Source organism: Lacerta agilis, chromosome 10 (assembly GCF_009819535.1).
Source record: "Lacerta agilis isolate rLacAgi1 chromosome 10, rLacAgi1.pri, whole genome shotgun sequence".
Taxonomy (NCBI): domain Eukaryota; kingdom Metazoa; phylum Chordata; class Lepidosauria; order Squamata; family Lacertidae; genus Lacerta; species Lacerta agilis.
Window position 1 is genome coordinate 2,685,862 of NC_046321.1, and position 23,278 is coordinate 2,709,139.

The 23,278-nt window shown below is 48.6% G+C and overlaps 1 protein-coding gene across 2 annotated transcripts; it reads left to right on the forward strand.

Annotated features, from left to right (window-relative positions):
* Window positions 1-3,368: 3,368 nt before the first annotated feature.
* TYMP (thymidine phosphorylase) lies at window positions 3,369-21,955 on the forward strand. Of its 2 annotated transcripts, none has more exons than XM_033163487.1 (10): window positions 3,369-3,614; window positions 9,600-9,767; window positions 12,223-12,425; window positions 12,634-12,732; window positions 13,993-14,122; window positions 15,001-15,119; window positions 15,803-15,965; window positions 16,800-17,030; window positions 18,759-18,899; window positions 21,792-21,955. In XM_033163487.1, the coding sequence occupies exons 1-10, from the start codon at window positions 3,380-3,382 to the stop codon at window positions 21,953-21,955; spliced, it is 1,653 nt and encodes a 550-aa protein (XP_033019378.1). In that variant the 5' UTR covers window positions 3,369-3,379. The 2 variants fall into 2 exon arrangements, with proteins under 2 accessions (XP_033019378.1, XP_033019379.1); XM_033163488.1 differs by having other exon boundaries at window positions 3,533-3,941.
* The last annotated feature ends 1,323 nt before the right edge of the window (window positions 21,956-23,278 follow it).

Below are 23,278 nucleotides of genomic sequence, written 5' to 3' on the forward strand. Positions count from 1 at the left end.
AGTGTCTCCACCCCCATCGTTCTCAGGACCGGTGCTAGGGCTTCTGACGCCCTAGGCGAACCACCTTCTGCCGCCCCCCGCCCCCCGCCAAAGCCTGCTTTAGCGGGAGGGGGGGGTGGAGAGGCTAGCAGCAGTTTCTCTGCTGTAGTGGAGAAGCTGCTGCTCGCCCGTCCCACCCCCCACCCCCTGCCAAAGCCTGCTTTAGCGGGAGCCGGGGGGTGGTGTAGGGGGCAAGCAGCACCTCTCCGCTACAGCAGAGAAGCTGCTGCTAGCCCGTTCCGCCCAAGCCTGGCCAGCGCCCCCTCCATTTTGGTGCCCTAGGCAATTGCCTAGTTCGCCTAAATGGACGCGCCAGCCCTGATCGTTCTGCCCGGACACTGAGGTCCAGCTCCGAGGGACTTTTGGTGATGCCCTGACTGGAAGAAGCGAGCTTACAGGGAACCAGGCAGAGGGCCTTCTCAGTAGTGGCACCCGCCCTGTGGAACGCTCTCTCACCAGATGTCAAGGAGATAAACAACTACCTGACTTTTAGAAGACACCTGAAGGCAGCCCTGTGTAGGGAAGTTTTTAATGTTTGATGTTTTATCGTGTTTTTAATATTTTGTTGGGAGCTGGTCAGAGTGGCTGGGGTAACCCAGCCAGATAGGCGAGGTATAAAGAATAAAATCATCACCATCTCCTGTGGTTTCCAGCTGTGGAGACAGAGAACAGCCACCATGGCTAGTAGCTACTGATAGCCATGAATTTGTTTAATCCTCTTTTGAACCTTCTAGTTTGGTGACATTGGTGACTGAACAACAACAATGGACTGCAAAAAGATCAAACTCATCCATCCTTAAAGAAATCAGCCCTGAGCGCTCACTGGAAGGGCAGATCCTGAAGTTGAGGCTCCAGTACTTTGGCCGCCTCATGAGAAGAGAAGACTCCCTGGAAAAGACCCTGATGTTGGGAAAGATGGAGGGCACAAGGAGAAGGGGACGACAGAGGATGAGATGGTTGGACAGTGTTCTTGAAGCGACTGGCATGAGTCTGACCAAACTGAGGCAGTGGAAGACAGGAGTGCCTGGCGTGCTCTGGTCTATGGGGTCACGAAGAGTCGGACACGACTGAATGACTGAACAACAACAAGTTTGGTGGCCACCACCCAGCCTCCTGTGAGAGCAAGTTCATTAGCTTAACTATCAATTGCGTAAATAAGAACTTTCTTTTATCTGTCCTGCATCATGAGCCCAGCCAGGGAGGGTTCTTTGCAAACTGGCACCAGCCACACAGTGCAACAGAAATATCCCCCCCCCCTTAACTACCATATACCAAGAAATGAATTATGAAACAAAAACGCAAAAATGGCAAAATTACAAAAATAAAAAAGAAAAAGAAAAGAAAAAGATTGACTTCCTTCAACCACTATACGGTTTCTATAATCTCATATCTTTGTTTGTCTGTAATTATTTTATACTTTGTGGAGAGATTTACCTGTGGAGTTTTTAATCTAGGCTAAGCTAATCTAGGTGGCGCTGTGGTCTAAACCACAGAGCCCATGGCTTGCTGGTCGGAAGGTTGGCAGTTCGAATCCCCGCGACGGGGTGAGCTTGCTGGTCGGAAGGTTGGCAGTTCGAATCCCCGCGACGGGGTGAGCTCCCGTTGCTCGGTCCCTGCTCCTGCCCACCTAGCAGTTCAAAAGCACATCAAAGTGCAAGTAGATAAATAGGTACTGCTCCGGCGGGAAGGTAAATGGCGTTTCCGTGCGCTGCTCTGGTTCGCCAGAAGCGGCTTAGTCATGCTGGCCACATGAGCCGGAAGCTGTACGCCGGCTCCCTCGGCCAGTAAAGCGAGATGAGCGCCACAACCCCAGAGTCGTCCGCGACTGGACTTAACGGTCAGGGGTCCCTTTACCTTTACCTTTAAGCCAGTCATAATTTTGGGAACCGACTTTCCTCATATAATTTGTAAAGACATCCCATTCTCTCCTGATTTTTTTCCACTTGGTTGATTTCTTACTAATTCTGTTAGTTTTGCCAATTCAAGATATTCACACAATTTATTTATTTTTTGTTGAAATTGTGTTGCTTTCCCAGTATTATGCTTTGGGATGTCTGTTGCAAATACAGTGGTACCTTGGGTTAAGAACTTAATTCGTTCTGGAGGTCCGTTTTTAACTTGAAACTGTTCTTAACCCGAGGTACCACTTTAGCTAATGGGGCCTCCCGCTGCCGCCGCACCTCCACCACGCAATTTCTGTTCTCACCCTGAAGCAAAGTTCTTAACCTGAAGTGTTATTTCTGGGTTAGCGGAGTCTGTAACCTGAAGCATCTGTAACCTGAAGTGTCTGTAACCCGAAGTACCACTGTATACCTAGTAAGAAAAACTCCTAAGACACACCTTTCTACTCCCATTTCTGGTTCCAAATGTCATTTGCGGCTCAAATCTCATTCTGTCCAGACTTTAGCATTTTGCGGCACAAGAGGAATCATTGAATCATAGGGTTGGAAGAGACCCCAAGGGCCATCCAGTCCAACCCCCTGCCAAGCAGGAAACACCATCAAAGCATTCCTGACAGATGGCTGTCAAGCCTCCGCTTAAAGACCTCCAAAGAAGGAGACTCCACCACACTCCTTGGCAGCAAATTCCACTGTCCAACAGCTCTTACTGTCAGGAAGTTCTTCCTAATGGTTAGGTGGAATCTTCTTTCTTGTAGTTTGAATCCATTGCCCCGTGTCCGCTTCTCTGGAGCAGCAGAAAACAACCTTTCTCCCTCCTCTAAATGACATCCTTATATATATTTGAGCATGGCTATCATATCACCCCTTAACCTTCTCTTCTCCAGGCTAAACATACCCAGCTCCCTAAGCCGTTCCTCATAAGGCATCGTTTCCAGGCCTTGGACCATTTTGGTTGCCCTCCTCTGGACACGTTCCAGCTTGTCAGTATCCTTCTTGAACTGTGGTGCCCAGAACTGGACACAGTATTCCAGGTGAGGTCTGACCAGAGCAGAATACAGTGGTACTATTACTTCCCTTGATCTAGATGCTATACTCCTATTGATGCTATACTCCTATTGATGGGGAGAACCTGCCCCAGTGGCGGCTGAGTGGACAGGCTTGGCAGAGAGCCAGCCACAAGTCATTGACCTGCCTTGGCCATGTGTGGAACAAGCAGCTGTTGCTCAAACAAGTAGGTCATGTGGGATCAAGTGCAAAGAGCAATCTGTTCAAGAACCGTCCTCTCCATGCCCTGGCAGGGGAACGGACTCTCTCAGAAGGTGAAGGACTCTCCTTCAATGGGGGTGTTTTAAACAGGGGCCAAATGGCCCGCCACCAGGGATGCTTCAGGTGTGATTCCTGCATTGCTAGACGACCCTTGGAAGTCCCTCTACAGCTCTATGATTCTGCCTAGTCCTGAATGGGTACCAGGCCTGGAGACCTCGGAGGTTGAAGCAGGAACCCCGCAGGTCAAGAGCTTTGAGGAGGAGGCAGGGCCCTCTGAATCGAGTGCTGTGCATCCCTCTGTTGAAGAACCTATGGAGGTGGAGCTGGTGAAGAACCTATGGAGGTGGAGCTGCTGGAGAAGGTGGAGCCGCCACCACCCAGTCCTTGAGAGGGTGCCAGAAGCTTCAGGTCGGTGCTGAAGGGCGACCGCACAGCATGTGCCAACAGACCCAGGGTTCTGCACAAAGGATATACTCACGAAGGAGCAATCCCTGCCAGCTCTTGTGGCCAGGGTGTGGTCCAGGACAGCAGAGTATATATGGTCTCCCTTTCGAGTCTTCTAATTCTTGGAAATGCTAATGAGTCTAGGTGCCCAGGCACTTTTGCCTGAATTCCCCGGATTCTAGATTTTGGACGGTTGTCCCTGGCTTCATCTCTGTTTGGACCCGGACAGATTCTCTGTGCTTGACCACGCTGGGTTTGGACTGGGTTTCATTGGCAACCCTGCCCTTGTTGGTGAGTACTTTAGGGAAGGATTGTACCCTCAGTGCCTGGAACTTTAGCCCTGGGAGTATCCTCTAGAGCAGGCGATGTCCAATCGTGATTTACTGGTCGATCCCCAAGTGATCACTGTCGATTGCGGGCTCCCTTCCGATCACTCCCTTCCGGCTGCTTGTTGGAAAAAAGCATTGCGTTTAAAATCCTTGCCCCATTCCGTCCTCACTCTGCCCATCTCTTATGTGAAATGGGCGATCATTATTGCTAGTTTAGTTTCCTGTATTGCTGCATTCGCCTGTTATATCGTCTGTTGTTAGGACGCCAACAAGTTGGCATGCTGTAGCGCAGCAGTCAGTCAGATAAGCCAAGGTCGAACAGTCCGGGTCAGAAGCCAGCCGAAGTCAGGTATCAGTATGGGGTCAGGAGAAGCCGAAGTCAGAACAGTCCAAGTCAGGAACCAGCCAAGTCAGTCAGGGAAAAGCCAGGAACCAGGAACAAGCCGAGGGTCAGGAACAAGCCGAGGGTCAGGAACAAGCCGAGGGTCAGGAACAAGCCGAGGGTCAGGAACAAGCCAGGAGCCAGGAACAAGCTGAGGACCAGGAACAAGCCAGGAGCCAGGAACAGAACGAGCAAGAGCAACCACGCACTCAGCATGTCACTTATCAGCCGATCACCCATTCCCACCACCCTTCTGAGTAATACCCCTCCCCACTCCCCCACTATATTTAAGGATCTGGTGACTTCTGTTTCAGTGTATCTGAAGAAGTGTGCATGCACACGAAAGCTCATACCAAGAACAAACTCAGTTGGTCTCTAAGGTGCTACTGGAAAGAATTTCCTATTTTGTTTCGACTATGTCAGACCAACACGGCAACCCACCTGTAACTCAGCATGTCAGTTGCAGGTGCTAGTGAAGGGAGGAGCTAGCCTTTGTTAAGTAGCTGGCCTGCAACAACGTCTCTTACAAGATGCAGCTGCCTCTAATTGTTCCCTGCGTCTCTCAGCTCTACGCTCTACAGCTGAGAGGGGAGGAGGGGAAGGGCTGTTTCTCTCCTCACAAGGGCCTGATTCTGGCTCGACTTCCTCCTCCTCCTGTTCTGGTCTTTCCCCCTCTCCATCTGACTCTTCCTCTTCCGAGGAGTGCCGCCACCAGTCTTCTCCAGGTATGAACTCCTCCAATTCCCCAGGTTCTTCAGTGGGTGCAGCCTCACCAGGGGGGGCTTGCCACCACTCCTCCTCATCTAGCTCAACCCTGACATCTGTGTTGGTTTTGCACGTCTTATGACCTCTCCCCCCCTAAAAAAGCTAGACAACTTTGTCACCCCCCAAAAATGCTCACCAACTTTGGGCTCCCCTAAAAAAGCTGACCCACGCAGCAGTGTCTGACCTGCCCTTGACTTGTCACCCTGTCCCTGACCTGCCAACATGTCTCCAAGAACTTCCTTAAGGAACCGACGAATGAGCCATAAGGGTGTAACCGGTCACGTCAAAGGAAGTAAGATCCGAGGAAGGGTGGTTGTCTTGCATGCCGATAGGAGGGTGTTTGAACAAGGTCGAAGAGGAATGAGCAAGAGTGGAAGAAGGGGTCGAGTTAGATAGAAAGCAAAAAAGTAAATATGCGCCAGATAAACAGATCACAAAGTATACTGGTGGACAGAAAGGAAGTCACATATCCAATTTTACTGGTCAACCCCTCCTTCTTTAATGTTTTGGTGACGTTTATGTTACGCTTTCGGGTGGTCTTTTTGTCAAAGGGGGGGATACTTGCTGGGGGTTTAAAGGTTGTTGCATGATATTGTTTGGCGCTCCTCCCCTCCTTACAAGGGTGGGGATGGGGGGGGGGAGATTCAGTTGCCTCAGAGCAATAAAGATCAACAGCTTGCCTTTCAGAGGTGGATTCACAGACCCTCCAAGTGCTCCTATTTTCCAGGGACAGTCCCAGATTTACAGAAGCCATTTCAGTTTCTGATTTGATCCTGGCATGTCCTGCTTTTCCTTGTTGTTGTTTAGTCGTGTCCGACTCTTTGTGACCCCATGACCCAGAGCACACCACTGCCTCCCGCAGTTTGGTCAGACTTATGTTGGGAGCTTCGAGAACACTGTCCAACCATCTCGTCCTCTGTCGTCCCCTTCTCCTTGTCCCCTCCATCTTTCCCAACATCAGGGTCTTTCCCAGGGAATCTTCTTTTCTCATGAGGTGGCCAAAGTATTCCTGAGAGTAAGAGCTGTTCAACAGTGGAATTTGCTGCCAAGGAGTGTGGTGGAATCTCCTTCTTTGGAGGTCTTTAAGCGGAGGCTTGGCAGCCATCTGTCAGGAATGCTTTGATGGTGTTTCCTGCTTGGCAGGGGGTTGGACTGGATGGTCCTTGTGCTCTCTTCCAACTCTATGATTCTATTATTCTATTGGAGCCTCAGCTTTTCCTTAGGATGCCCTATTTTCCTCGGAGAAATGTTGAAGAGTATGGAGTTATGCAACCCCTGAGCCAAGAAGATAAGTAACTATACAAGCTTTGGAAGACATCTGAAGGCAGCCCTGTATACAGAAGTTTTAAAAAATGTTTTATTATGTTTTTATGTATGTTGGAAGCCGCCCAGAGTGGCTGGGGCAACCCAATTAGATCTGAAGAAGTGTGCATGCACACGAAAGCTCTTACCAAGAACAAACTTAGTTGGTCTCTAAGGTGCTACTGGAAGGAATTTTTTTATTTTTTATTTTGTTTTGACTATGGCAGACCAACACGGCTTCCTACCTGTAACCAATTAGATGGGTGAGGTATACATGATACAATTATTATTATGGAAAAGAAGTCCCTATTTTCATCGGAGAAGTGTTGGAGGGTATGGATTCGCTTGTACTGGGTGTGGATCCTTGTGGGCACCACTGGGGTTACTGGGAAAGGAGCGTGAGAGGCATTGTGCAGGGTGCCACTGAAATTTGAGACCCCAAGATCCACCACTGTTTCCATGCTTCCTTGGTAGCCCCCATCTGTATCTTTGACCGCTAGTGGACTTCAAGGGAACCTATTTTCTTAAGACATCACTTTTTTACTCTAAGGAGCTCAAGGTGGCGAATATGATTCTCCCCCTCATTTAAACTCCACAACAACCCTGTGACAGAGCTGTCCACCCTCCCTCGACCCCACTGCTTCTGCTGCCACCAGTTTCCATGTACCGTATTTTTTGCTCCATAGGGCGCACCGGACCATAGGGTACACCTCGTTTTTAGAGGAGGAAACCCAGATTTTTTTTTTCTGGTTTTCCTCCTCTAAAAGCCCTGTTTTTTTTGAGGATCAGATAAAAGTTTTGAAGCTTTTTTCGCAAAGGGAAAAGCCCTGGTTTTTTTTTTGAGGATCAGCTAAAAGTTTTGCAGTTTTTTTCGCAAAGGGAAAAGCCCTGGTTTTTTGAGGATCAGCTAAAAGTTTTGCAGCTTTTTTTGCAAAGGGAAAACCCTGTTTTTTTGAGGATCAGCTAAAAGTTTTGCAGCTTTTTTTGCAAAGGGAAAAGCCCTGGTTTTTTGAGGATCAGCTAAAAGTTTTGCAGCTTTTTTTGCAAAGGGAAAACCCTGTTTTTTTGAGGATCAGCTAAAAGTTTTGCAGCTTTTTTGCAAAGGGAAAAGCCCTGGTTTTTTGAGGATCAGCTAAAAGTTTTGCAGCTTTTTTTGCAAAGGGAAAACCCTGTTTTTTTGAGGATCAGCTAAAAGTTTTGCAGCTTTTTTTGCAAAGGGAAAACCCTGTTTTTTTGAGGATCAGCTAAAGGTTTTGCAGCTTTTTTTGCAAAGGGGGAAAAGCAAAGCTCCTTTTGCAAAGGGGGAAAAGCAAAGAGGAAAAGCCCCGTTTTTATGGGGTTCAACTCACATTTCTGCAGCTTCTAAAGGAAAGGGAGCCTTTTCTACAGTTTCCAGACAGATAATCTAATCAGCCAGTCCCATGTCGCTGGGGAAACAAACAACCTCCCTCTGCAGCACATTCAACAATGGAGGGCGGGGCTGAAAGGGAGCCCAGGACTCTTATCTCTCTCCCCATCTTTTGCTGATCAGCTGCTGAGCGGGGTCCTTTCAACACCCCCTTTTCTCTTTGTAAAATAAAAAGCATGATCCTCTTTTGGCCCCTGGGCAATTCAGCTCCAGGGACCACCATTCGCTCCATAAGACACACAGATATTTCCCCTTACTTTTTAGGAGGAAAAAAGTGCATCTTATGGAGCGAAAAATACGGTGTATATATACGATAGAATCTACCTGGGTTAAACTCAGGAAACAGACAAAGAGACCAGCTAGTCATTTCTATAGACATAATATGAAACAGGCAGGAACTTTCAGGAAGAGACAACAGAACAATAGAAAGGAGTTACAGGTAGGTAGCCGTGTTGGTCTGCCATTGTCAAAACAAAATAAAAAATAAAAAAATTCCTTCCAGTGGCACCTTAGAGACCACCTAAATTTGTTCTTGGTATGAGCTTTCATGTGCATGCACACTTCTTCAGATACACTGAAACAGAAGTCACCAGACCCTTATATATAGTGAGAGAGTGAGCTATAGAAAGGAGGTTTTATAAGAAATTAGTCATCCCAAAGACTAACATCTCCTCTCCGTAACCTCTGAATAGTGTAAAATCGCTAGATTATTGGTTCGCAAAGTGGGTGGTTCCACCTCCTGGGGGCGGGGGGGGGAGTCTTGAGTGGAAGCTAGGCTTCAGCTGCACAGAGGCTGGTGGCGGAGTGGACTTGTTGGTATTTTGTGTTTCTATACTGTATTTTTAAATGGTAAGAATAAGCAGAGGGGAGGACTGTGGCATGGCAAGCCGTTGGGGCTCCCGGATGAGGAACAGCGAGAGGGGCGGCAAGCTCAGTGACTGCCCCGGGCAGCAAAAACCCTAGCTATGCCACTGGCAAGAACTTACGTTTAGCTTGGAAAAAGGGGATATATGATAGCCATCTTCAAATATCTAAAGGGCTGTCCCATGGAAGATGCAGCAAGCTTGTTTTCTCCTGCTCTGGAGGGTAGGACTCAAACCAATGACTTCAAGTAACAAGAAAGGAGATTCCGACTAAACGTCAGGAATAACTTCCTGACAGTAAGACCTGTTCAACCATGGAATGGTCTCCCTTGTGAGGTTTTGGACTCTTCTTCCTTGGAGGTTTTTAAGCAGAGGTTGGATGTCAGGGATTCTTTCGTTGAGATTCCTGCGTTGCAGAGGGTTGGACTAGATGACCATTGGGGGTAATTTCCAACTCTATGATTCTATGTATTCTTCCAGGACAGGTCCAGTATAAGGACTTCTACCAGGGTCTACAATATCCTTTTTGACCCAAGGCAACCAGAACTGGACACAGTACTCCCAATGCGGTTGCACCATAGATTTGCATAGAATTGCACTCAGATTTTCAGTTCCTTTCCTAACAATCCCTAACATGGAATCTGCCCTTTTCACAGTTGCCAAACAATGGAGAAATATCTTCATTGAGCTATTGACTACAACCACCTCGAGTCCCTGGCAGGAAAGAATGCATAAAAAATATAATAAATAAAATAAAATATAAAAACCCTAAGGTCTCGTTCCTAGTCTACCAATGCCAGTTCAGGACCCACAAGCATATATGCGAAATTAAGATTTTTTAATCCTCACTTTACACTTGTTTCCATTGAATTGCATATGCCATTGCGTATACCCCTGCAGTGTCTGGACCCACCACCAGCTCCGGCTCTGTAGCCCCCAATTCTGGCAGCATGCTCAGCATCCCAGAAATAATCCGGAAGAAGCGGGATGGGGAGAAGCTGCAGCAGGAGGAGATCCTCTACTTTGTCCAGGCCGTGTCCAGCAAGGCCTTGCAGGAAGGGCAAATCGGTAAGGAAGGTTGTGGGGCTGGGGAATCAGGGGGTGGGATTGTGGGTGGGTGGGGGAAGAGGAGGATGCATTCGAGAACGAGGCGGAAACTCTGCAAACAGGCACAGCCAAGGCAACCCTTGCCATGACTGTCAGGTCGGCTGGGGGCTAGGACGACCCCCAGGAATATAACAGGAATGTTTCCAGCCCGTCTCTCCCATCAATGTTCAGCGTGCAGCTCTAGGGAGTTCCGACAGCCTTCCCTGACGATTTATAATGATTCATGTCTTGGAGACACTGAGCACATATTCACAGTCCAGCAGAAATAAACTCAGACTCAGCTAGGCTGAGGTTGTATGCACTATTAAGTATAAGGCAGAACAAAAGAAAACATGTCTCCTCTCTCTGGAGAGAAGTCCAAAGAAGAAGGAACAACGAACGGAAACAGAGTACAGTAAACATCCGCTCCCGTGATTCCAACAATCGCTGCTGGAATGCATAACACAGACATGTGATAAACCATCCTCTGCACAGAGAGAGGAATAGAAACCCAACAGTGACTTCCTTGTATGTGGGGAGGGAATTTAGCCAGAACTTATTTTTACTGCTCTCCAAGAATAACGCTACAGGGTTCAAATGAGGAAGCACTGGAGACTTAGGGTGTCTTCATAGGGTTTGTTTAGCCTGGAGAAGAGAAGGTTAAGGGGTGATATGATAGCCATGTTCAAATATATCAAAGGATGTCATATAGAGGAGGGTGAAAGGTTGTTTTCTGCTGCTCCAGAGAAGCGGGTACGGGGCAATGGATTCAAACTACAAGAAAGAAGATTCCACCTAAACATTAGGAAGAACTTCCTGACGGTAAGAGCTGTTTGACAGTGGAATTTGCTGCCAAGGAGTGTGGTGGAGTCTCCTCCTTTGGAGGTCTTTAAGCGGAGGCTTGACAGCCATCTGTCAGGAATGCTTTGATGGTGTTTCCTGCTTGGCAGGGGGTTGGACTGGATGGCCCTTGTGGTCTCTTCCAACTCTAGGATTCTATGATTCTATTATTCTTACAAGGAGGCCCTAGTGGAAGCAGACTGACAATCCGGCAGCAGAAAACACAATCATTGGTCCTGCCTCGGGATCCTAGGAATTCACTTTTTCAGTCCCCAAAGGCTGCACCCCATGTTGAATTCACTCCATCTAATCCTTCAAATCTCTCCCCAATTCGAAACTGGAAAAAACAAACAAACACAACACGGCTTAAGCTGATTTTCTGTCTGTTCTTCAAACTTGAAGGGTTCCATGCTTCTAAATTCTGATGGCTACTACATTCTAAAGGACTGAATTACTTCAAAGGAATTATGGAAGGCAAGAGCTGGTTGATTTCATCTTGAGCAGCTGGATAGAATTCTCCTGAAATCTTGCATGCCTTTCCTTATTATATAGTTGTAAGTAGAATGTCCAATGATTTCTTTTAAAAAGGTAAAAACTACCTAAAAATTGTGCAATCCTATCTGTACAAATATCTCTTTTTGGCCACGTCTTTACAAATAGAGCTTTGGGTGAGCAAGCCACAACAGAAGACCCTCTTGTGGGCTAGAATAATCACCTTGCTAGTGATCAAAAGAATTGACGCCAAATAATTGATGCTTTTGAATTGTGGTGCTGGAGGAGACTCTTGAGAGTGCCATGAACTGCAAGAAGATCAAACCTCTCCATTCTGAAGGAAATCAGCCCTGAGTGCTCACTGGAAGGACAGATCCTGAAGCTGAGGCTCCAAGACTTTGGCCACCTCATGAGTAGACTCTCTGGAAAAGACCCTGATGTTGGGAAAGATGGAGGGCACAAGGAGAAGGGGACGACAGAGGACGAGATGGTTGGACAGTGTTCTCGAAGCTACCAACATGAGTCTGACCAAAGGCAGTGGAAGACAGGAGTGCCTGGCATGCTTTGGTCCATGGGGTCACGAAGAGTTGGACATGACTAAACGACTAAACAACAACAACAACAACAAAGTGATCCAACTCTTCGCTGAAGAATCAGAATGGTCAGAGAGCCAGTGTGGTGTAGTGGTTAAGAGCGGTAGACTCGTTATCTGGGGAACCGGGTTCGCGTCTCCTCTCCTCCACATGCATCTGCTGGGTGACCTTGGACTAGTCACACTTCTCTGAAGTCTCTCAGCCCCACTCACCTCACAGAGTGTTTGTTGTGGGGGAGGAAGGGAAAGGAGATTGTGAGCCGCTTTGAGACTCCTTCGGGTAGTGAAAAGCGGGATATCAAATCCAAACTCCTCCTCTTCTTCTTCTTCTTCTTCTTCAAGGTACCACAGTATGGGCAGGTTCTTAAAACAATACAGAAACCTGCACAACCTGCTGACTGAACTAAACCCAGCGTGTGTGACATGCCAGGCCATTTCTGTGGCTTTTGCTAGCCCCTCTCAGAATATCCCTCTGGCTTAAGCACCTCACCCACGTCACCTCTTGTCTTCTAGGAGCGATGCTGATGGCCATCCGACTACAGGGCATGGAGCCTGACGAGACTCTGGTGCTGACGCAAGCAATGGCTAATTCAGGGAGGGTCCTTGAATGGCCGGAGAAATGGCAAGGGGTCCTGGTGGACAAGCACTCCACCGGGGGAGTGGGTGACAAAGTCAGCCTGCCTCTGGCACCGGCCTTGGCTGCCTGTGGCTGTAAGGTGAGTTGAGAAGGTTCTTCCAACCTCTCTGGTCCCTGGGCAAAAATTAAAGAGGCCCACAGCCCGTTCTCAAGCCACAATACTGAACTAGGTCAGCCATTCAGCAGACTCCTCTGTGGTTCTTAAAGAAACACCTTCCCCACTACCCAACTTCCTATGGTGCTCATAATCTAAGACAACCTAGACTTTCCTCTTTTCCTTTCAACAGGTGCCCATGATCAGTGGCCGAGGTCTGGGCCACACCGGAGGCACGCTGGACAAGCTGGAGTCCATACCTGGCTTCATGGTCTCCCAGAGCCCAGAACAGGTCAGGTATCCCAGGTTGTGATGGAGCCAAAGGGGCTTATTGGGTGTGTGTTGAGGGTATGTGGCTGTCTGTTTCTGTCGGCTGAGAAGAGTAGGCATGGGTGGAGGGGGGAATAGGCATAAGCCAGGGAGACAATGCTAGCAAAAAGGGATTCTGACACTATACTACTCTCCTAGGAGAGAAGCAAGAGCCTGTTCTAAACTGCAGGAAAGTCCCTTTAAGCTGTGCCTGATCTAAATTGGGACTATGGTTGGAGGAGAAACTCAATTCAGTTCAGAGTTGTACATGAACTTACCTGATTCGCACCGGATTTGAACTGAAGCACAGAGGTCCTTCAAAATTTGCACTAATCCAGATTTTACAATGCAGTTTTGCAGCCAAGTAATTTGCACAGAAACACACACACACACTAGTCCAGTGGACCCCAAAGTGGACAGTAGTGCTCCCTGGGGGGCAGTGGGATTACTTAGGGGGCGCTAAAAGGCAAGAGGTTGGCAGGGGGCACTACAGGTGATGATTTAAGACTCCTTCTAAGTGACTTTAAGCCAGACATTGGCAAGCTGGTATCAGTCCATGAAGCCCACACATTACATTAAGAATTTACAGAACAGTGAAGCCCATTCTTGGTAAATGACCATCAGCCATTGAAAAGCTGGCATCAATGGACCAAGCTAATCAATTTTGTTGAATGAATTAAACAAAATGATTTTGATTAGATTTTTGAATAAATCTAATAAACAGTTAGAAAATTCTTTCCAGTAGCACCTTAGAGACCAACTGAGTTTGTTCTTGGTATGAGCTTTCGTGTGCATGCACACTTCTTCAGATACCTGACCTGTTCTGGGCTCTGGGTATCTGAAGAAGTGTGCATGCACACGAAAGCTCATACCAAGAACAAACTCAGTTGGTCTCTAAGGTGCTACTGGAAAGAATTTTCTATTTTGTTTCGACTATGGCAGACCAGCATGGCTACCCACCTGTAACTAATAAACAGTTGTTACTGTTTTGAATTTTATTGTATTATCTTCCTTAGTAGGTCATGCGAACTATTATCCTGAATAAAGCTTTTGATAGAGTAGGGTGGGGTGAATTTATGGAACCAATGGGGCATGGGTCTGAAAAAGTTTGGAAATCACTGCGCTAGACTCTTCTCCCTCTGTACTAGCTACTTGGCAGCAAAGGGAGGTAGGTGGTAGAGTTCCTGGGTGGAGCTGATGACGAGTGGCCCATGCAGACAGCCCAGGACTTGTTCTCTTGCAGATGAAGCAGATCCTGGAACAGGTTGGTTGCTGCATTGTGGAGCAGAGTACGGAGCTGGTCCCAGCAGACAAGGCCCTCTATGCCCTGAGAGACATGACAGCCACAGTGGACAGCTTGCCCCTCATCACAGGTATGGGTTGAGATCCAGTTGCAGGAGAAATCCCGGTGCTGAGGCCCTGGCTGTGGGCTCCTTCCAATCAGGCAGCAGTTATGTGCCTGTACCATAATCTTAAAGGTGCCTGTACCAGCATCTTAAGAAGCAGACAGCATCTTAAAAAGCAGAGACATCACCTTGCCGACAAAGGTCCGTATAGTTAAAGCTATGGTTTTCCCAGTAGTAATGTACGGAAGTGAGAGCTGGACCATAAAGAAGACTGATCGTCGAAGAATGGGTGCTTTTGAATTATGGTGCTGGAGGAGACTCTTGAGAGTCCCATGGACTGCAAGAAGATCAAACTTATCCATCGTTAAAGAAATCAGCCCTGAGTGCTCACTGGAAGGACAGATCCTGAAGCTGAGGCTCCAGTACTTTGGCCACCTCATGAGAAGAGAAGACTCCCTGGAAAAGACCCTGATGTTGGGAAAGATGGAGGGCACAAGGAGAAGGGAACGACAGAGGACGAGATGGTGGGACAGTGTTCTCGAAGTGACTGGCATGAGTTTGGCCAAACTGCGGGAGGCAGTGGAGGATAGGGGTGCCTGGCGTGCTCTGGTCCATAAGGTCACCAAGAGTCGGAAACGACTGAACGACTGAACAACAACAAAGTGTGTACCCCCCCCCCAATTGCACCCAAGGCTACTACTGGCCCCCTGGATCGCTCCAGCGCCCCCCGCCCACCAGGAGATGGTATTGCCCCCTTTGGGAAACACTGGCCTAGATGAACACAACAGTTTTTAATTTTGTGAATAAAAGCCGATAGCACTTTGTGTCTCGAGTCCTTTTCCTGACCTGCAGATGAACCCGCATTCCTGACAGCCCCTTGACGCTGCCTCTCTCTTGCCTCACAGGCTCCATCCTGAGCAAGAAGGCTGCGGAGAGCATCTCTACCCTGGTTCTGGATGTGAAGTTTGGCAGCGCAGCCCTTTACCCCACTCTGGAAAGCGCCCAGAAGCTGGCTGAGAGCCTGGTGAGTCCCCAGAGAAGGGCCATTGGCTTCTGGAGGCTTTCATGAAGGAGAGGGCTATCGAGGTCTACCAGCCAGGTTGGCTCTGCTCTGTTGCCATAGTTGGAGGCAGCTGTGCTTCCGAATCCCAGTTGCTGGGAGAAAAACAACTACCAGACTCTTAGAAGACATCTGAAGGCAGCTCTGTTTAGGGAAGCTTTTAATGCATTTTAATTTGCATTTTAATATTCTGTTGGATGCTGCCCAGAGTGGCTGGGGAAACCCAGCCAGATGGGTGGGGTATTAATAATAATAATAATAATAATAATAATAATAATAATAATAATAATAATATATTATTATTATTATTATTATTATTATTATGCTTCGTTGCGGGTGCAGCCCGCCTCCTGGCACTACCGCCCAGAACAGGGGACAGGGGGGTGGCCGGTGCCAGCACTCGGTTCCGAGGTCACTGCACCCCCGCCTCCCGGCACTACCTCCCCAAGCCACAGTAGGAATTGGGGGGGGGGTGCAGCTTATATTCAGGCTAATACGGTAGTAATAATAACACCTTAAACATGGCCTGGAAGAAAATTGGCAACAAGTGCAATTATCTGAGCACAGGCACAGATACCCATTCATTCATTCTCTCTCTCTCTCTCTCTCTCTCTCTCTCTCTCTCTCTCTCTCTCTCTCTCTCTCAGGTGTGTGTTGGGACCCAGCTAGGGATAAACACATCGGCGGTGCTCAGCAAGATGGACGGGCCTTTGGGGTGTCGAGTGGGTCACTCCTTGGAGGTCCTTGAATCCTTGGAGTGCTTGGAAGGACAAGGACCTGGGGATCTCTGTGAGCTGGTGACCACACTAGGTCTGCACTGGGGCGGCGGCACCCAAGTGGTATTATAAAACGTTTCAGTGTGGTGTAGTGGTTAAGAGCGGTAGACTTGTAATCCGGTGAACCGGGTTCGCGTCTCCGCTCCTCCACATGCAGCTGCTGGGTGACCTTGGGCTAGTCACCCTTCTCTGAAGTCTCCCAGCCCCACTCACCTCACAGAGTGTTTGTTGTGGGGGAGGAAGGGAAAGGAGAATGTTAGCCGCTTGGAGACTACTTCGGGGAGTGATCAAGCGGGATATCAAAGGGTGCTCATTAACGGCTTCTCTTCATCCTGGAGAGAAGTGGGGTCTCTTCCAACTCTAGGATTCTATGATTCTATGAACTCAGGGGTGGAGCAAGGTTGGGGCGTTGGGGGCGGCCCGCACCGGGTTCCACCCTGGAGTGGGTGACATTCAGGGCCCTGCCCTGCGACCCGCGACCCCCACAGCTCGGCAAAAACCTCGCTCGGCACAGTGGCAGCTGGCTTGGCTAAGTTCTCCCTTCCTGCCGGGCTCTGGGCGGAGCTGCAGAGGCAAGGAAGAATTTAGCAAAGCACACGCTGGCTGAGCAAGCAAGCCGAGCCAAAAACCTCGCTCGGTGCAGAGGTAGCTGCCTGTTTTGTTTTGCGGCAACCGCTTGTCTTGGCATGGGAGCAGCAGTGCACATGCGCCGTTCGTCCTGATGCGCATGTCATGATGTCAGGACGCAAGTACGCTGCGGAGCGACACCCTGCCCCCGGGGGGTGTCTCCACGTTTGCCGCCCCGGGCAGCCAAGCAGCTCCGTTCGCCACTGACCCAACTCATCCATTTTTTCTTCCACCTTTCCAGGAGGAACCTTACTGTGGCAATGTGGGAGAGCCAGCTCTGTTTCCCAAGGCGCTGCCCGCATTGCCAAAGCCCTGCACAATGGCTCTGCCCTGAGGACTTTCCAGGCCATGCTGGAAGCGCAAGGGGTGGAGGCTGACGTGGCCCGTGCCCTGTGTGCCGGGGACCAGGAAGAGCGCTTCCGGGTGCTGGGGCAAGCCTGGGCACAGGAGGAACTGGTGGCTTTGCGTGACGGTAAGGATGGGGGGGGTGAGCTTGGGCAGAACTCCCAGGTTCTCCTTCCGCTTCTCTGACTCAGGTATTCAGCTATAAAACAAGGGAACAGGGCCTTTTCTGTGGTGGCCCCCCGTTCGCGGAATTCTCTCTCCAGAGAGGCTCGCCTGGCGCCATCATTACATGTCTTTAGGCACCAGGCGAAAACATCCCTCTTTACCCAGGCCTATGGCTCTTAAATAATCTATGGCCTGTGAAAGTGTGGGGGAGAGGACTGCTATTGTGATGATTGTTTTGTTTCTATGCTGTATATTATTATGCTTTTTATTATGTTTTTATTATTGATGCTCGTTTTGCTTTGTTTCGATTTGATATCACTATTGTTTTATCCTTGTTATTTTTGGAAAATTAATAAAATTGTTTTACACACACACACACACACTGCTTTTTTTCTGGGGGGCGGGGCGACACAGGGGGACGCATAAGCCTAAACATTTTGTGAATCTAACGGGAAAATAAATTTTAGCTTCTTCTCTAGCACAGTGAATCATCAGTTCCGTTTCTGCCCCTGATGGAGACCTCATTTCCTGAGTCTCAGAATGTATTTATTTCCCCCGATTTGAACTATGAAATGGCAAATTTCTTGAGTCAAAATGAGAGTACTCCTAAACATTTTTAAAGAAAAAAGCACTGCGTGTGTGTAATTAAATTTTCTGTTTTACAATTTAGACTATTTATTTAAACAACCTTAAAATATCAGTGACTTCCCTCCTTCTCTTTCCATGTTTCATTTTGCATTACATAAAAAAATGTAATGTGCTTTTTAATATTGCACACTACCCTGGGAACTTTTGATGATGATGATGATGATGATGATGATGATTATAATAATAATAATAATTATTATTATTATTATTATTAATCAATAATTTATTATTATTATTATTATTATTTATCCATGGGAATCACTTTCTGAGGGTTTAGCTGTATTGAGCCTAGCCTTCACCAGCCAGATGACCCCCAGATGTTTGGGTTAACGTTCCCATCAGCCTCAGCCAGAATGCCACCAGGTCTGGTCAAGCGCACATGAGCTAGATTGAGCGCTGTGGCTGCTACCTGCTACCTGTGCCCTTCAAACCAAGCACCACACAGGAAACAATGGCTTGCCACTCTTAGAATAACGGAACTGTTGAGTTGCGAGGGGCTCCAACAATCATCTAGCCCAACGCCCTACAATGGAGGAATCCCTGGCAGCTGGTCACCCAACCTCTGCTTAAAAACCTCCAAGGAAGGAGAGCTCACTACCCTGTAAGTAATCTGCTCCTCTATTGAATGGCTCTCACTCTTGAGAATGTTCTTCCCAATGTTCAGCTGGAATCTCCTGTCCTGGAATCTGAATCTATCGGTTCAGTTCCTACCTTCCGGAGCAGGAGAAAACAAGCTTGCTCCTTCTTCCAGTGTGGTGCAGCTGTTAAGAGCAGTAGACTTGTAATCTGGTGAACTGGGTTCGATTCCCCGCTCCTCCGCATGCAGCTGTTGGGTGACCTTGGGCTAGTCACACTTCTCTGAAGTCTCTCAGCCCCACTCACCTCACAGAGTGTTTGTTGTGGGCAAGGAAGGGAAAGGAGAATGTTAGCTGCTTTGAGACTCCTTTGGGTAGTGATAAAGCGGGATATCAAATCCAAACTCCTCCTCCTCCTCCTCCTCCTCCTCTTCCATGCTAACCGTCATCCTGACTTTCCTCCGCAGGGACAGTCCAACAGATCCTCGGCCTCCCCATTGCCCGGGTAATACATAGTCTGGGAGGCGGCCGCAGCCAGAAAGGGCAAATGATCAACCACAGAGTGGGAGCTGAGGTGCTGGTCTCTGTGGGGCAGAAAGTGAGGAAAGGTAAGAACTTCAAGAGGTGTGTGTGTGTGAGAGAGAGAGAGAGAGAGAGAGAGAGAGAGAGAGAGAGAGAGAGAAAGAGAGAGAGAGAGAGAGAGAGAGAGAGAGAGAGAGAGAGAACCAAGTGCTCATGTTCATCTTCTAGTTGGGTCTGCTTTCATACATGGGATGGGGCAGCCGGGTGTTATATGAGAGCCAGTGTGGTGTAGTGGTTAAGAGCGGTGGCCTTGTAATCTGGTGAACCGGGTTCGCGTCTCCACTCCTCCACATGCAGCTGCTGGGTGACCTTGTGCTAGTCACACTTCTCTGAAGTCTCTTGCATAGCTGTCAAGTTTCGGATTTGAAAATAAGGGATCAGCAGTCTCACCTATCCCGGGGACAGTCACATGTCAGTGGTGGGCGGAGCCAGAAGCAAAAGTGGGCGGAGCAGCAATGTAAACTCCAAGCGGGCTCGGGCTCGGAGCGGAGCAAAGAGGAGGGCAGCCATGTGCTCCGTGCGATGGAGCCCCATCGTCTTCTTGTCTGATCCCATCAAAACAGGACAGGAAGCAGCAGCTGCTCAAAGGCAGCCAGGCTCCGCCCGCCAACTAACCCTATTGGCCGGCTGAGGGGCTCGTCGGCAACAGATAGGGGCTGATGCAGGGGGAGGAATACACCCCCCTGTGAGCGCGGGAAACGGCTCCCACTTGCTTTGAGGGCTGAGGCTTTTGTCTCCAAGTAGGCGAGGTCTTCCCACCCAGTCCCTGGCCAGCAGGGGAGGAGCTGCTTCCATTAAAAACGGGAAATTTAAGGGAAATAAAAAATAAGGGAGAGCAGCGGGAAACTGCTTAAAATAAGGGAGAATCCCGGGGGAAATGGGATACTTGACAGCACTGGTCTCTCGACCCCACTCACCCCACAGAGTGTTTGTTGTGCGGGAGGAAGGGAAAGGAGAATGTTAGCCGCTTTGAGACTCCTTCGGGTAGTGATAAAGCGGGATATCAAATCCTAACTCTTCTTCTTCTTATAAGAATTCTAAGGTCCCAAATATAAAATAAATGTTCCTAAATGTACAAGGCAAACACATACATAAGTATATAAACCACATGTCTGAAATAGTACAGGAGAACAATCCTGAAGCCATTTGGACTCTCCCAAATTGACTTCAATATATTTCTCTGCAAGGAGGGAGGAAATGGGGAAAACCTCTCCATTGTCTTTTGCTTACCTTTCTTAAGGGCGTATTTGCGTATGAATAGGGTGAGCCTGTGACCTGGACTCAGGAATTAAAGTATTTAACATCACAAAGGAATGGCCAGTCTGCCCAGGTAAAGCAATCAGTGACCATTCACAGATATCCTGGCAAACAGGATTTCTGCTGTAGACCTGCCTCCTCCTGTGATGCATGTATGATGTTTCTGGGGGTGGTCTTGGGCTACAGGGTGGGCAATTTCAAAAGTCTATATAAGGGCTTGCGCACCATTGTTCGGGGTTCCTCCTCCCTCCTGCTTGTGGTGAGTGGGGACCCTGTTGCAGCAGTTTAATAAATATTGGGCTTACTAGCTGCTTTGCTTCTCAATATTCTCCGGTTGGCCTCTGTTATTTTCTCCTACTGATAGTGAACCTACTTAAGGACTCTATAGAGGCTCTTGGGTACCCCATAAGGGAGAAAGAGTTGCTAACTGTCCCTTCCCTATGCCTGCTTCTCCTCCTCCTGTCAGCATCTGAGCTTCAGTGACACCCCACCTGCTCCCTGCACTACTGGCACACACCCACACACGCTTCCAGTCACACACATGCTAGACCAGGGGTAGGCAACCTAAGGCCCATGGGCCACAAGCGGCCCATGGGGGTCATTTAACCGGCCCACAAGCCGCCCTCAAACCGAGCCACCCGCTCGGCGAGTCCCCGCACGCCGTGCTAAATTAGCACAGCACGGCGCGGGGACTCACTTCTACGGTGCCGGAAATCGCGTCTGCACATGCTCAGATTCCGGAAATCACGCCTGCGCATGCTCAGATGTCGAAAACTGCATCGGCACAGATGCAGATGCAGATGCCGGAAATTGTGTCTGCACAGACGGCGAAAATTGCAGCTGCGTACACTCACGCGTGAGCGCAATCCAGCCCACGGAGGGATCTCTGCTGGTGTGAACCGGCCCAGGCGAGGTAAACCTTGCCGACCCCTGCGCTAGACCAAAGACCACACACCAGCAGTTTCACAAAATACCTGTGTAAGAAAGAAGGGAAATCCCCGCCGCGCGCAGCTTTCCCGATGCTGGCCAATCAGCTGTAGAACGTTAAAATCTCTCTCCCCAAAGCACGGGCCAGCTGCAGCGCCGGATTCGAGCAGGGCTCTCCCCGAAGCTGAGCGCTCTCCTGGAACTCAGCAGCCAAGGAAGCCTTGTTGGAGCAGAAGAGTGATGCGAGCAGATCGAGGAAGCGAGCCAGAAGGAAGCTCAGTTTTAATGACCCCCCCCCCCCAGCCAGAGGATTCGCTGGCTGGAACTGTGACGTGGCCAGGACCTCCGGTGCCGCTCGCTGCTAAGGCCCCTGCCATGTTGCCTCACCTGAAGTCCCCATATGATAAATCGGGGACATTAAATGAAACCTGGGGACAGATTTTGTGTAAATCCAGGGACTGTCCCCGGGAAACGGGGACGTCTGGTAACCATATTTTAAAACAGGATTGGACAAATCCATGGAGGACAAATCCATCAATTAGAAGCACAATTGCTATTCTCTGCCACCTGTTGCTGGAAACCTCAGGATAGGAGATTTGCTCTCGTGCTCAAATCCTGCTTGTGGCATCTGTTTGGCCCCAATGAGAACAGGATTCTGGGCTGGGTGGGCCATTGGCGTGATCCAGTAGGCTGTTCTTATGTCCTTACCACTGCTTCTTTCCCCTCCCTTCCAGGGGATCCGTGGATCCGGATCCATTATGAGAATCCAGAGTTGGGTGACGCTGGCTGGCATGAGCTCCAGGAGGCTTTGATTCTGGAAGACTCCGAGCCCTTCGTTCCTGGCTCAAAGGTGGCAAGGACTATTCTCCCGCAGGCGATAAAGATTAGCAGGACTTAGAGGGCCCGCTGTTGACTGTCAACAGGATGCGGGACGAGACTGGCCATGGGACCGATCATGTTATGATCACTGTGCTTAGCTCTTGAATCACCTACAGCCTTGGAATGGGGAACTTCTTCTTTTTTTACTGAACACATGGCAGGTTGAGAAAATGTGAGCTTTGATTTGGCAGGATTTGAGTAATACTTGTAATGTACTAAAAGACTAAGGTAAAAATGGATTGCTTTAATAAAAATGGAGAAATTATATGATGCAGTAGACAAAGTGTTATGTACTGAGTTGAATAGGATCCAAACTGCAGCAGTCTGATTGGTCCCAGAACAATAGGATTGAGATTGCAGCAGTCTGATTGGTCCACAGGAGCCACCCAATCCAGCTCCAGGTGGAAGTGAATCCGCACTCCAATTGGCATACAGGAGTATCCCGGAATTAGCCAATCACGTGGGGCCCATTGTGTAAACAGTGTATATAAAGCAAACGTTTTGGGGGAACTGCATTCCTCACTACTATGAGCTGAATAAAGAGCATGAAATTCACACTTGACTCCGAGTATATTTCACAAAGTTTGATGATGGAAACCATGGAGGGGTGGAGAGAAGTCTGGGGAATCCTAAATGATGATGATTATGATTACCGTTTGAATTCAAATGTATAGTGTAAAACTGAATATATATATATTTTTAAAGAAGAAAATGTGAGTTTTGTCCCCCCCCCTTTCCCTTATAGCAGTGGCACAATGCAATTTCTGTTGCATGTTTTGAAATTTGCGATATACTTCCATGTCCCTGTGTCGTCATAATGCCCATTCTTGAATGGCACTGAGGTCAATTTCATATCTGAGAGGTTCCTGCCTGTGTATGGTTAAGAAAACCGTTTATTAGGGGCACTTTCAGAATTCTGCTACTATGTGGGTAGAATTTAGTTATATCCTGGCAAATTCAGGTTGTGCATTTTAAAGGTCTTTCTAGCCAAGGTTGGGCATAGGCCCCAGATTCTACAGAGCGAAAAGAACAGATGGTGCTATTAGGCATGTTACGCCTGTTAAGCCTTGACCCAATGAGACCAGAAGAAAAACTTCAGGCAGCAAAGATATTAAAACAAAGCTCCTATTTTATTGTTTTGTCAGACAAAAGCAATAGGTGCATTCAGTGTAATTAAAGGCAAAATGCACACCCCTCACTGTGTGGGGTGTTCTTTTATACACTCTGTCATATAGCAAAGCCCCACCTCCCAGCCTATCAAGCTTAGAATTTTAAAACTGCTTCAGCCTATCAGAGTAGTACTCCTACTCAGTTGCCTTCTTCTGTTTCAAGCTGCTTTATC